The 12763-nt window shown below is 37.4% G+C and overlaps 1 protein-coding gene across 2 annotated transcripts in view; it reads left to right on the plus strand.

Annotated features, from left to right (window-relative positions):
• Positions 1–12763, plus strand: part of COG6 (component of oligomeric golgi complex 6) — a 55484-nt gene that overhangs the window by 22291 nt on the left and 20430 nt on the right. For both annotated transcript variants that reach the window (XM_048295175.1, XM_048295176.1), the window contains exons 9-13: positions 1260–1388; positions 1498–1589; positions 5855–5919; positions 9715–9806; positions 11474–11591. In XM_048295175.1, coding sequence (XP_048151132.1) covers positions 1260–1388; positions 1498–1589; positions 5855–5919; positions 9715–9806; positions 11474–11591 — 496 coding nt within the window. The remainder of the gene's footprint in view (positions 1–1259; positions 1389–1497; positions 1590–5854; positions 5920–9714; positions 9807–11473; positions 11592–12763) is intronic.

Here is a 12763-nt window from a genome sequence, read left to right on the forward strand (position 1 = left end):
TATATGTTTAGAGGGGTCAAGAAAATCACAGAATGTGCTGAGTTGGAAGAAACCCACAAGGATCACTGAGTCCATCTCCTGGCCCTGCACAGGACCATCCCCAAGAGTCACACCCTGTGCCTGAGAGCATTGTCCAAACACTTCCTGAACTCTGTCAGGATGGTGCTGTGACCACTTCCCTGGGGAGCCTCTTCCAGTGCCCAGCCACCTTCTGGGTGAAGAATTTTTTTTTTAGTATCCCAACCAAACCTCCCCTGACGCAGCTGCAGGCCGTTCCCTCAGTTCCTGTCACTGGTCACCACAGAGAAGAGATCAGTGCCTGCCCCTCCTTTTCCCCTCACAAGGAAGTTGTAACTGCAATGAGGTCTCCCCTCAGTCTCCTCCAGGCTGAACAGACCAAGTGACCTCAGCTGCTCCTCATATGGCTTCCCCTCGAGGCCTTTGACCATCCTCGTGGTCCTCCTTTGGACAATCACTAGTAGCTCAATGTCTTGTTTATATTGTATCACCCAAAACTCACACATGGCTTAAGGTGAGGCCTCCCCAGTGCAGAGCAGAGCGGGACAATCCCCTCCCTTGTCCAGCTGACAGTGCTGTGCCTGATGCACCCCAGGACACTCTGCAGAAGCAGTCACTTGATTTTCTACCCTCACCCCCACCCTTCTTTTTTTTCAATAGTAGTAACCTGATCCTGGAAAGACTACAGCTTCTGCCAGTGCTCCTGTGTAGGAAACACAGTGCCAAGTACTTACTTCAGTCTATTTTGCAATGGTGTCAGAGGAGGAACACTAGAAAAACTGTTCAAATCCAGTAGAAAAACCCCACAAATGTGACAGGTAATTAATTTCGCCTGGAAACTTAAGAGCTGTCCAATGAAGAAAGGAGAAAAGGACTGTGTCTATGTGTGTGTGTGTGTGTATATATATATATATATATATATATATATATAAGACTATATATTCCAGCGCCTGTCTGCAATATCAGAAGTCTTGTCTCATCTTACACATTTGCTCTAGAACAGACAGGTGACAACATGAAATTTCTCTTCTTATCTCCTGTTTGTCAGATGTACTGTAGGCAGGGCAGGATGATGGAAATTCTGACATCATCAGATGATTTTGAATGCTTTATAGTAGAAGCATTGATGCAAGATTTCTAGAACCATAAAAATAGGTAGTTGTATTAGCTGTGAAGTTGAACTAATCAACTGTGGTGAGGGAAACTGGTTTTTTTAACCTGTTTTCATGTTTCAATAACAGATACACACTGGATGAGTTTGGGACAGCTAGAAGGAGTGCTGTAGTCCGTGGCTTTATAGATGCTCTTACTAGAGGAGGCCTGGGAGGTACTCCCCGCCCTATTGAAATGCACTCTCATGATCCTCTGAGGTACAGTACTAACAAGAATGTATATGAAATAATCTTTTTTTTGGTTGGCATTTTGAATTCCTGACTCCATAAACCATTGATTTACACTGAAATTTCTGTCTTTGTGTAGGTATGTAGGAGACATGCTGGCCTGGTTGCATCAAGCTACAGCTTCTGAGAAAGAACACTTAGAAGCTATGTTAAAGCTTGTAACTATTCAAGGTAGTACTGGTTTTAAAACATAAATTATGAAGTGATAGTAAGTCTGTGATAAGTAAGCAAGTGCGATTGGTTTCTTAGGCTGGGCTTCAGTTAAAAGTCTGAGTTTAAATTTATCCTCGAAATAATCTCGGAATAGCTGGTGGTTCCATTCTGCCAAAAGAAGGCCCATAACAAAACAGAATTTAAAAATGTACTTGTTTATTTTACTGTACTTATAATAGATTTACACTAAATTTACAAAGTGGCACTTTAGAGTGTAGCTGAGAGTTCAAAAATTGTTTGTAATGTATTACAAATATTGTAATTTCCTTGAAAACAGTTATTGCTTATTACGTTGATAATTTCCATTATGCCTTTGCTCTTTTGTTTAGTAATTTTTTAAAAATATCATTCCTTGTTCCTGTAAGTCTCTTCATTCTATGCTCCAAGGAAAATGGAATTTTCATCTGTCATTTAACATTATTCCAGGTTTATAGAGGTTGAAGTAGGCTGCTCACAGATAGATGAAGCTTTTTAATATCAAAGCTCTCCTTCATTTCAGAACTGCAGATTCTCATGCTTGGTCTTTAGCCGCTTTGCTTTGTTTTCAGTAGATTGAACCTATACTTTAAAGACTTTTATCCTGTAGAAGCTTTAGAAAGAATGGTTTGCCACCATAGCTTCAGAGAAAGGTATTTTTTAGAAATTAAGCATGTGTACTCAATTGTAACAAACTCATTGTAAGAATTTACATTTGATCTGTATCAGGTGAGCTCTTCAGATTGTATGTCTCAGTCCTACTCTGGGTTTTAAAGTGAATATGTATTCTGATTTTCCTTAATGCTGTAAGTATTAATTGGCTTTCCTTATTAATGGTATATGGGAAAGGAGGCTGTTTAGGACCTGTTGTAAATCAAACTGGAGGAATGCTGTTGTTTTTTAACTACAATTACAGTGTACTATAGTAGTGAATTTAATATTGTTCGCTGACGCTATTTCAGGGAGACAGGAAAGCAGGCCTCATGATGGTTTTAGTGTAGAGAAAAAGACATGGCAGTTCTTTGTAGATGACTGACTGTTGCTTCTGCTGGAAAGCTGGCCCCATGGAGCATGTAAATGTGTCTGGTTCTGCTGTGGGCTGGACTTCTGCTACTGCACTTTGTTCTGAAATTCTCCCACTTCTTTGTCTAGTGCTTTGCTTAACTATGAAGTTCTTTGGCCTTCTGACAGGACGTCGGGCTGAGATGATATGACCATGAAATGAGATATATTTAGAGCTTTTCAGCCACAGAGAAAGATACTTGATAATACAGAGAATATAAATATTTGGGGGAGAAGTTTCCAACAAAAAATCATCAGGCCAAAACCTTTTTGTGGAGAGACTGGTATAAACAAGAGATTCAGTGTTTCAGTCTGAAGGAAAAATATGTTTTCCTAAGCTCTCCAGGAGTGGATCTGCTATCACTGTTGTAGTTTTTAAGAAATGTAAAGAGGAATTCTTACTCTCATACTGGGAGCAACAAAGCTTGGGACGTGCTGTCTGTAGCTATTCCTCTGTGTCTTCGGGGTAATTTTTTTGATGGCAAGGGTGGTGATGTGATAAGGTCTGTAAGACAAAACAGTACTTAATAGGATACCACTGGATTTAGCAAGAAACATTTATGGGCAGTGAAGCCCTGAAGTACCTTGACATTATATGTTCTTTATAAATTTAGATCCTGAATTGGTAATGAGGAAAGCATCTGTGGTACTGAGAAACTCAAGTTGAATTTTCTGTGCTTTTGTGCAGTCTTAGGTGTCTGGCTGTGCAGGCTACAGTAAAAATTGAGTTAATTTAATGTAGCCGTTTAACAAGTGGACATCTTGTTTATTTGCAGTTAAAGATAAGGACAGAGATTTGCATCTTCAGAGTGCAGATCTTCCCAACAAAATTTGAGATCTAATGTAAGCATTTCTGGAGACTTTCATCACAAGCTGGGATTTTTTTCCATTCCCCTATAGAGGGAGCCCAAGCAACTGTCATAGATAAAACACCTATCTGGCAGTCTGAAGCTAGGTCAGTCAGATGTTTTCACTTCAACTTGAGTAGTTTTTTGCAGATGGAACTGCTTCTATTATTTTCATTCAGGTGTATCTGTTCTGAGTTCAGATTTCTGTTTAAATTCTCCTATAAGCCCTGTGTAATTTCAGGGCTGTGAAGAGTGTGGCAAATCACAGCTATACAAAAATTTCCCTTCTCAAAAACAACAACAAGAAAAGCCATACCTGTTGGTACGATACAGGTGGATTTGGTCCCACTGGATGAAAAGTTGTATGAATGACACTTTTTTTGAGAAACATTTCCATCCCAGTTTTTACTTTTAACTATGTAGCCCATAAGCAGAGTATGCAAAAATGGCTTTTTAAAAGTTTTAAAGTGTTAAGCTTGAAAAAATTAGCTGTTTAAAATTAACCTGATCAAAAATGCTATTAAAATTTTAAGCACTGAAAACACAGAAAAGTTTTAACTCTTTTGCTGGACAAGCTAAAGCATCTGGTTTTCCTCTTCAGAGTTTAGGTATTCTGCTAGCAGGAGCCTTGCAGTCATACAGAGATCTTCTACTTGAAAGGAATGGAGAATTGCAGGCATTTTAAGAGATGCAGTAGAAACCAATTTTTCATGGAGTTACAGGAACCCAGATGGAGAACAGAAGCTAAACTAAGTCCAAAAAAAAGCTCTCTCCTTTTATAGAAGGATACACAGAGAAAAATTATATATGGTTTACAAAGGAGTTGGAAGCGTATCTTCAGTTATGAGCTGTATTCTAAAAGTTATTTTGGACCTCTAAGAATTGTTTATTCTGTAATTCTTTTATGTCAAACTTGCACACTTATATAACCCATTCTGCTGGAAGATTTCACTGCTTTTGGAATCCAGATATTCTAATTGGACATGAAAATACATGCGAAGGCACAAGCATGTGGTATATCAAAATTTTTATTCCATGTCCTTTGGTATTCAAACTTGTATATTTTTTGAGCTAAAATTTTCATACCAAACAACTTGTTTTTAAGTCAATCTGGTCTAGATACACTATTGCAAATATGTGCTAGGTGCTTGTTACATTGATGAACGGTACAAGTGTGACTGTTCCTACTAAAAAATGTGTAAATTGCTAAGGTCTGTCTGGGAGCTAGCCATTACGTAAAAGAGCATGCACGGTGTGGTTTGTAATCTTGCTTTCTGCCTTGATATCAGTACTTAAGTATATAAGCATATTTTTATTACCTTACTAATTCAGTATGTTGAAATTCCTACCGCACTGAATTCAGTTGTTACTGCTTATGTGGCTTTTCATGTAACTTGGTGTAAAGAGGCATTGGCACAGACCTCTGATCTTTCATTATTTTTACTCTCTGAGGTAATCTCTCTTAGTCTGAACTAAGCAAAATATAGCTTCAGGTCACCTGATTTCTGTCACATGTCACAGTCAGTTTATTTACTTTAATTGCATGGGTCCCATCTGAAGATGAACTCCTGTTGACAAGTTTTAAATTAGAATTAAAGTATTGCTTTCTCCATAAATCTGTTCTGAGTTGTTACTGAAGTGAGAGCTTGAGGATCTGTTGCTTTCAGTTTGATTGATTTATGACAGCACTGGTTGCCATGCAACAATTCATTTGTGTTTCGTGGTAAGATAGGGCAATATTCTCTTTTGTACATCGTTCTGTGAAAGATGAGTTTCAATTGCTGCTGGGGAGGAAGCGTTTGCCAGTGCTGCAGCACGCAGTAGTGTGGAGGTACACATGTCGCTTCATTTGTAACAATGCCGTGAGCTCGTCAGTATCCAGCACTGACAGACACGTGTATTTGCCAGTCAGGCCTTTCAAAAGGGTGTGTACTGCTGCTCCTTGAGCGTCTCACTGGCCTGGTTGTTTTTTTGGAGTTTTTCTAGTTTAATTTCATGAAGTGCTAATATTGAGCCTTACTGTGACAGCTTCTTGCTAGGTGATTTATTCTTCCCCTTGCTGATTCTGCTTCAAATCCCCACGCACTGTGTTGCACTAGGAAGCAATTGCATAGCAAAAGGTAATGACTCCGGGACTGTTTTGCCATGCAGCTATTTCTTAATGGCTAGATTGGAAGTACAGTGGAGGTGTGAACTAGTCATGTGGAGAAAAGAACATACAGTTCATAATGCTTTTTATGGGAGGAGTACCTCCTACATTTGTTTATTTGTTTTATAGTCTTGAAGAAAAGAGAATTACATTTCCATAATCTTAGAATGTGTTTGCTTTAACTATAGGTGTGGAAGAAAATATTCAAGAAGTAGTTGGGCACATCACAGAAGGTGTCTGCAGGCCTCTGAAGGTGAAGTATTTTGTTTTCCTTAGCACTCTAAATACAAAAACTGCTCTGTCATGTTTTTTTAGAACTTGTGCTCCCATCTTTTCAATGTATTTTCATTGCCCTTCGTTAAGAATTAGATTGTCAACTTCTGAAGGGTTTTTCTCAAATTAAAGATTCCTTTGTAGATATGTAGTTTATAATAGTCATATAGTGAGAGGAACTAGGATGCTAAATTTGAGTCTTGATTTTGTTTTACTTTTCCTAGGTTGAGTGCTGATGTACAAAAATACAGCTTTGTGATAAGTATATGGGAATAGCTGTAGTGAATCAAATGAAAAATCAATGTAATTTACTAACCTGTTTTTCATAGTGATCATTATGCTTAGGGAAGAGTATACAGGTTATGCAGCTGTGTCATATTTCTGTAGGATAGTTTCCTTGCCTGTTTGTGAATATACTAAGGACTTACTGAGCCATAACTTCTTTGTATATAATAGATCTCAATGGATGTTTTCTTGCATGAATATGTCAAATTGTTATAATTTATATAAAATGTTGGTATTCACAACATATCCTTCAGGAGGGAAGTGAACATTTCAACTCTGTTGTGTGAAAAGCCGATTCCTTTTGTGGTTTGTGGGGTTTTATTGGTTTTGGTGTTTTGGGTTTTTTTGGTTTGTTTTGTTTAATAACTCTAGCTCTAGTATTTGAAAGACACCATGAAAATTTGTTTCCTAATTACCATCTTTCTGCTACCCCAGTTTTTTGTATTTCTGTCACATCCTTCCATACGTGTCTTTTTTTCAAGCTACAGCCTTAGTAAGTTTAGGGGACGCATTTGATAGAAATAATTAATGACGATCCATCAAATGATTGAGTGACTGGTCTATTGAATGTGCTTCACATAAGCACTGAAGTAATCAAGGTGATGAAGCTGATACCCATTATTGCCCAACTGTGCAGTGTATAAATCCAAGTGTTTTTAAAGTAAAATCTACTGTGCTAAATACTATTATAATAAATTTCTCTTAGGATGCTGTAACTATAACAACCATATCCAGTTGACAAATACTCAGTCTCAAATGTGAACAGCTACTTTCTGGATACTATACATAAGTTACTGATAAGAAAAGCATAAGGTCTCGAGAGAGGTAAAGTTCAAAAAGGTGCTATTTATAATGTTACAGAATTACAGAAGGGTTGATGTTGGCAAGGACGTCTGGATATTACTTGGTCCGAACTTCCAGCTCAGGCTGGGGCACCTAGAGTTGCTTGCCCAGGACTGTGTCCAGATGACTTAAATACTTCCAAGGGTGGAAGCTCCACAGCTTCTCTGGACAACGTATGCCAGTGCTCAGCCACCTGCACAGTAAAGAAAAAAGTGTTCCCTGATGTTCAGACAGAATCTCTTGTATTTCAGTTTTGTGCCTGTTGCCACAGAATTATGCTCAACCTTCACAACCTTTTAGTTTTTGATCTTTTGGAAAACACCATGACGCTACCCTAACAGACAGATACCACAGCATTGTTTTTTGGAAGATATTTTCCAAACTTTTTGTGTTCTTGAATCAGTTCTGTTAATACTGAATGCTGATGTTTGAGTTCAGTATTTCTGTGCATCCCAACAAAATAATTTGGAATAAAATCAAACTCCTCTGTTAGTCAGAGGGTGTTTTGGTCTTAGAGATATTAGTACTTGAGATTTTTATAGTTAAGTACAGAGCACCTTTCATTTTGATTGCCAAAATCCTTAGACTTGCATGCTGCTAGTCTCTTTAGAAATACCCCTGAAATATTGTTGTTAGTTAGTTACTGTGCAAGTAAAAATGAAAAAAAAAAATCTTAAAAGAACAATTAATACAATCCTGTTGTATTCTGTATTTTAATAGAATGCAGCTTATGGTAATTCACTGCCAGTCTAGACTTTACAGTAAAAAGTATGGAACTTTTATTGTTTCCCCTGGGGAAGGAAAAAAAAGGTAGAAAGAATCCTCCTGAGAAACCCCCAAGCAGAAGAGCCTTCATACAATGCAGAATAGGTAATTAGATAGTTGCAAGCCACCATGTTCAGAGGAACAACAGAAATAGACTCAGTTTGGAGGAATACATTGTAGAAGAGTTATGCTTACATGCAGTCTAAATTGCCCACATTTCTTACTCATAGGTGGTTTGTGTTTTAGGCATTCAAGTGACTCTTGAATACTCCCTAGTAGTAGATATTACCACAGGCCTCTCATTTCAGATGGAGACAGGAGAATCCTAAAAAACGTTTAAATTAAACTGTTCCTATTCTCCGTAGCATTTAAGATGAGTTCAAAACAAAATGTCCTTGATGCCCTATGTGGACTCCAGGTAGTCTTTTATGGTCAGCTAACAACAGGGCTACAGGACTCAAAAATAGTGAAGAGTTCTAAGTCCAGAGCTTCCCTGAACAGGTTAGGTTGAGTCGCTTGCAAATTTTGGTTCTCCAGTGCAGTGAAGACTTCTGTATGGGAAGCAACACTTCTTCTTTTCCTGCTTTGTTTTTTAATTCTTATTTTTCTTTCATGACCCTAAAAATCTCTTTTTTCCCCTCTCCTTCTGCCTGTTCTGTCTTTTTCAGTTTCTTAATTATTTTCTTTTAGTTATTCCCATTTTTTTTGGTCAATATTTTTTTTCCCTCTTTTTCCCCTGCCTGCCCTATTCTCTTTTGCTGTACAACTAGAATATGCTCAGTATTCATGCCTGCATGACCTAGGTAACACTGGAGACAGATACTGGTATATAGACCTTTGAATATACAAACACACTGAAGAGCAAAGTTCACCTTTGTGTTGAAATAAACTTTATACATTAAGTATTGTGAGTAAGAGTTAAAAAGTATTATTTGGTTTTGGTCTGTGAATTAGATGCAAGCTGAAAGGATTGAGGAAGCCTAATCTTAGTTGGTTCTCCCTGCAGCTGGCTCTGAGATGAAGGCACTGCAGCACATTGTGTTCCTTTGAACAGCAAATAACTTGGGAGAGTGGGTAGTGGCTGCTGATTTGTGTGTAGCCCTTTCACACATAAGCACGTGCAGTAATGGTGCAGTGATAAGTCACTGTCTATTCTGCTTCATAAGTACATAAAGATCGACCCTGGGGTAGCTTTTTTGAGTGGAGACTTGTGTATACCATGGAGACAAGACATCAGCTGTCCAACTGTAAAGACAGTCAGCACCATTTTGTTGTGTAGCCAGTATCTCCTGATTGAGATAAACAGTCAACATAGCTGGTTATTAGTTATAAATATAGCTAACTAGATACTGGTAGGAGATATATATGCTCTCATTTAAGTGAGGAATATATTTGTCCAGGTGAAATTTGTTTGTTGGGCAAAATACCTAATACTTTGACGTTCTGAATTGCTGCATGATGCTAGAAATCTACTGCTGTAGATGTGTGATTCTGCAGCATTGCAGCTGTTCTTGCTATTCAGTGCTGGGGAGGATTCCGGTATGTACCAGTATTAATCCATCAAATGATCTCATTATTTTTAAATTTCCAATAACAGCAGAAGTCTGTAGGGACTGTAGGATTTTTGGAAAGCTTTTTGGGTTTGTAGTTTTTCTTTTTTTAAGAATACATATACCTTCATGTTTTCTGCCCAGATGCTTGGCAGCCCAGAAGCACTTTGGTTCAATTGGAACGTTGTAGTTAACTGGACGTTCTCTTTTTAAAATTTATTTCTGGTTGAATTTATTTTTTAAAAATCAGAGATACATTGCATATAAAGTCATAGGAGGCTGGCTTTCGAAATTTATGACCTGAAGGATGTTTGTATTTGTTCATGATGCAGGTTAGAATTGAGCAGGTGATTGTTGCTGAGCCAGGAGCAGTTTTACTGTACAAGATTTCTAATTTGCTCAAGTTCTACCACCATACAATCAGGTATGCAAAATGACAAGGTATGTTAAAAATGCCTTTTTTCCCTAGTTGTATATGTAACAATCTGCTAAGAAGAGTACTTCTGTTGCTTAGTTGTTGCTCTGCACTATAACATCAGGAAGAAACACATGTGATAACAAGCAGAAACCATTTACCCATTGCCATTCCTCAGTTCATATCAAAACTGCTTTGGAGTATAGCATCAATTTGCCACAATAACTATTTCTTTGTTGTTCTGTGTACATTCAAATAGTATACAGAAAAACTCTACAAAGCATTTAAGATAACAAAGTCAAGTTCCCTTTGAGGAAATGTTATTAAAGGAAATTACTTCTGGGTTTTTTTTGTTTGTTTGTTTGTTTTTGTTTTGTTTGAACAATTATGTTTTGATAACTTTTTGATAACTTTTTTTTCCTAATTATGCACTTCCGTATCTCAGTGTTGAAGATGCACTGATCACCTTCCAAGCTTCCAGATGCCACCAGGAATAAAGGAACTGAAGAGAAGCCAGAGCTGCTAATTTATATATAATTTATATATTGTGGCATATGTTGTAGTTCATGTTGGTTAGAAAGAGCAGCAGCAGAAAAATCTTCCTCCACAGCCCTGGACTGAACTGCTGAGAATTGGAAACATTAATATTACTACTTGAGCTTCTCCGTCTAAAATATTTTAGATGTCAGGCAGACTGGGATAAGTGGTTCTTGGGCACCTCCCACCTTATTTAAAATCCTCAATTGTGATGGCAGGTCTATAGTAGAACACATATAAGAGCTATTCCTAATTTTATTGTCCAAAAATCCTAAAAGATTTTGGTGTCATTTTTCTGTCTCCAAAGTTAGATTTTCCCTGTGGTTATAAAGCTTGATGCAATTGAAAATGTGATGTTAAAATGGAAAGTCTTAGTCAGTCTTATCTGTTGGTCTCTGTCCTGTTAACAACACAATGTTTAAAGACCACTGAAGTACCTTCTACCAGCTGAGTAGTTTCCTTTGTATAGAGAAGGTGCACCTAACTAATGAAGGGAAAAAGCAGTTTGAGAAATGATCTCTTAAATGCAAGATTACAATCTGAAAATCGAGATACAGGTTTAGTCCTGTTATGACACAATGAATTTTCACTGCCAGTTTGTAGCTTAAAAGTGCAATTCCTATAGACAGAGGGAGGATGTATCTGTGGGAGGAGCATGGTCCTGTAGTGCCATTTAAGGGGCATGTGGTGTCTGTGCTGAGTGATAGTTTAACCCTTGGAACAGCAAGGCATGAATTCTTACATTTTTGGAGATGCCTAGTATCCCAGTGAAGAAAGGAGAGAGGTAATGCTATCCCTAGCAGGCAGTATGATAGAATATTGTTAACTCTTTTTGTTACATAATTTCTTTTCTATAACAGAAGTAGATTTATAGCATAATAAAGCAAAAACCCAGTACTCTACAAAAAAGTTGGTGCAAGTTTGATAGCCTGTATTTAATATCTGCTTAATGAAATACTTGATGGTGCTTGTTCTTACAGTCAACTTATCGCTCAGCCATTATGGAGAACTGTTCCCTGTAATTGTTTGCTATAAATTTTCAACTTTGAAAATAATCTTATTTGAAATGATATTTAAATATCTGACTAGCATGTTGTTCCCCCTTTAGATTTGTTAAATAATCTTAATTTTGCTTTCAGTGGTATTGTAGGAAACAGTGCAGCCACACTGTTGACAACAATAGAAGAAATGCATTTGTTGAGCAAGAAAATATTCTTTAATAGCCTGAGTCTTCACGCAAGTAAACTAATGGACAAGGTTTGTTTCAAAATTGTACAGCTTTCATGTTTCAAGACATGTTTCTTTTTCCCTTTGTCTAGTAAGACTACCAGGTAAATAGCTGTTTTATATGTCAGCTTTTCCTGAAGCTGAAGTCTTGTGTTTTCTGTATTTTAGTTACGGACCTACATTACAAACTTGCTGTTTATATTTTAATTCTATTGATAGTGGGAGGTTTGTGGATACATGGCTAAAATCCTGCTGTTAGCAGTATTTTTCTGCAGAGCAGTTTACATATTTTTAAAATCTACAAGAAGCAACAAAATAGGAAATTTTCTTAAGCGTAATAGAGCAAAGTCAGGCAATTGAGCTGTATAGTTTGTATTAATGCATCATCAGATCAGTAGTTAATTGTGCATTGTTCCTTTTTTGAAGTTGCAGTGTATATCCCAAAATGGTAAGCTAAGTAAAAACAAAATTCGGGCTTTTCTGTCTATTATAAAAATAGTTTTACCACATAAACATTGCTGTAACATTTGTAAATGCATTTCTAAATTATTTAACCTTCACCAAAAAAAAAAAACCTCCCTGAAAAAATATGTTATTTTCCAGAAACTATTCTTTGTGCAAAGACTTATAATTTGCTGGCCACTCAGTCAGGTTTTCTGAGTTTTGTCAGTATTGTTCTGTGGTCCTGAATGAGTTGTCTCATTCAGCACAGCCTGTCCGGACCTAATTTCCTGTCTTTCTGCAGGGGCTGGGGAATGCCTTTCTCAAAGAAGCAGGTGTTCCTCCTGTTCTCTCCCAGATATCCCAGTGATTCATTTCAGTGGTTTCGTTTGTTCACTGGGTTGCTCCTTAGCTGCTACCACACACAGTCTATACTTCTGAAGTTCACTTAATGCATTGCTCCTGTGGGGTACTTCCATTTGAATGCGGTGTTGTATCAATAATAGTTCCTTTGCTATTAATGCTTCTTCAAGGATCAGCTAAAGCTGAGTTCCTCAAACATGCAACGGGCAAGGACAACGTTAATTTTGCCAAAAAAACGTTTTATTTACTAGTATGTAAGCTAAAATGAAATATCTGTGTACGTTTTCCTAACGTGAAAAGAAATCAGTGATGTACCTTAGCAAAAATGTATGACTGCTCTTTGCTTACAAAGTGCTCAAGGAAAGACATTTTCTTGGCTTGAAAACATCTCTGTATTC

This window comes from Corvus hawaiiensis, chromosome 2 (assembly GCF_020740725.1).
Source record: "Corvus hawaiiensis isolate bCorHaw1 chromosome 2, bCorHaw1.pri.cur, whole genome shotgun sequence".
In the NCBI taxonomy this organism is placed as follows: Eukaryota; Metazoa; Chordata; class Aves; order Passeriformes; family Corvidae; genus Corvus; species Corvus hawaiiensis.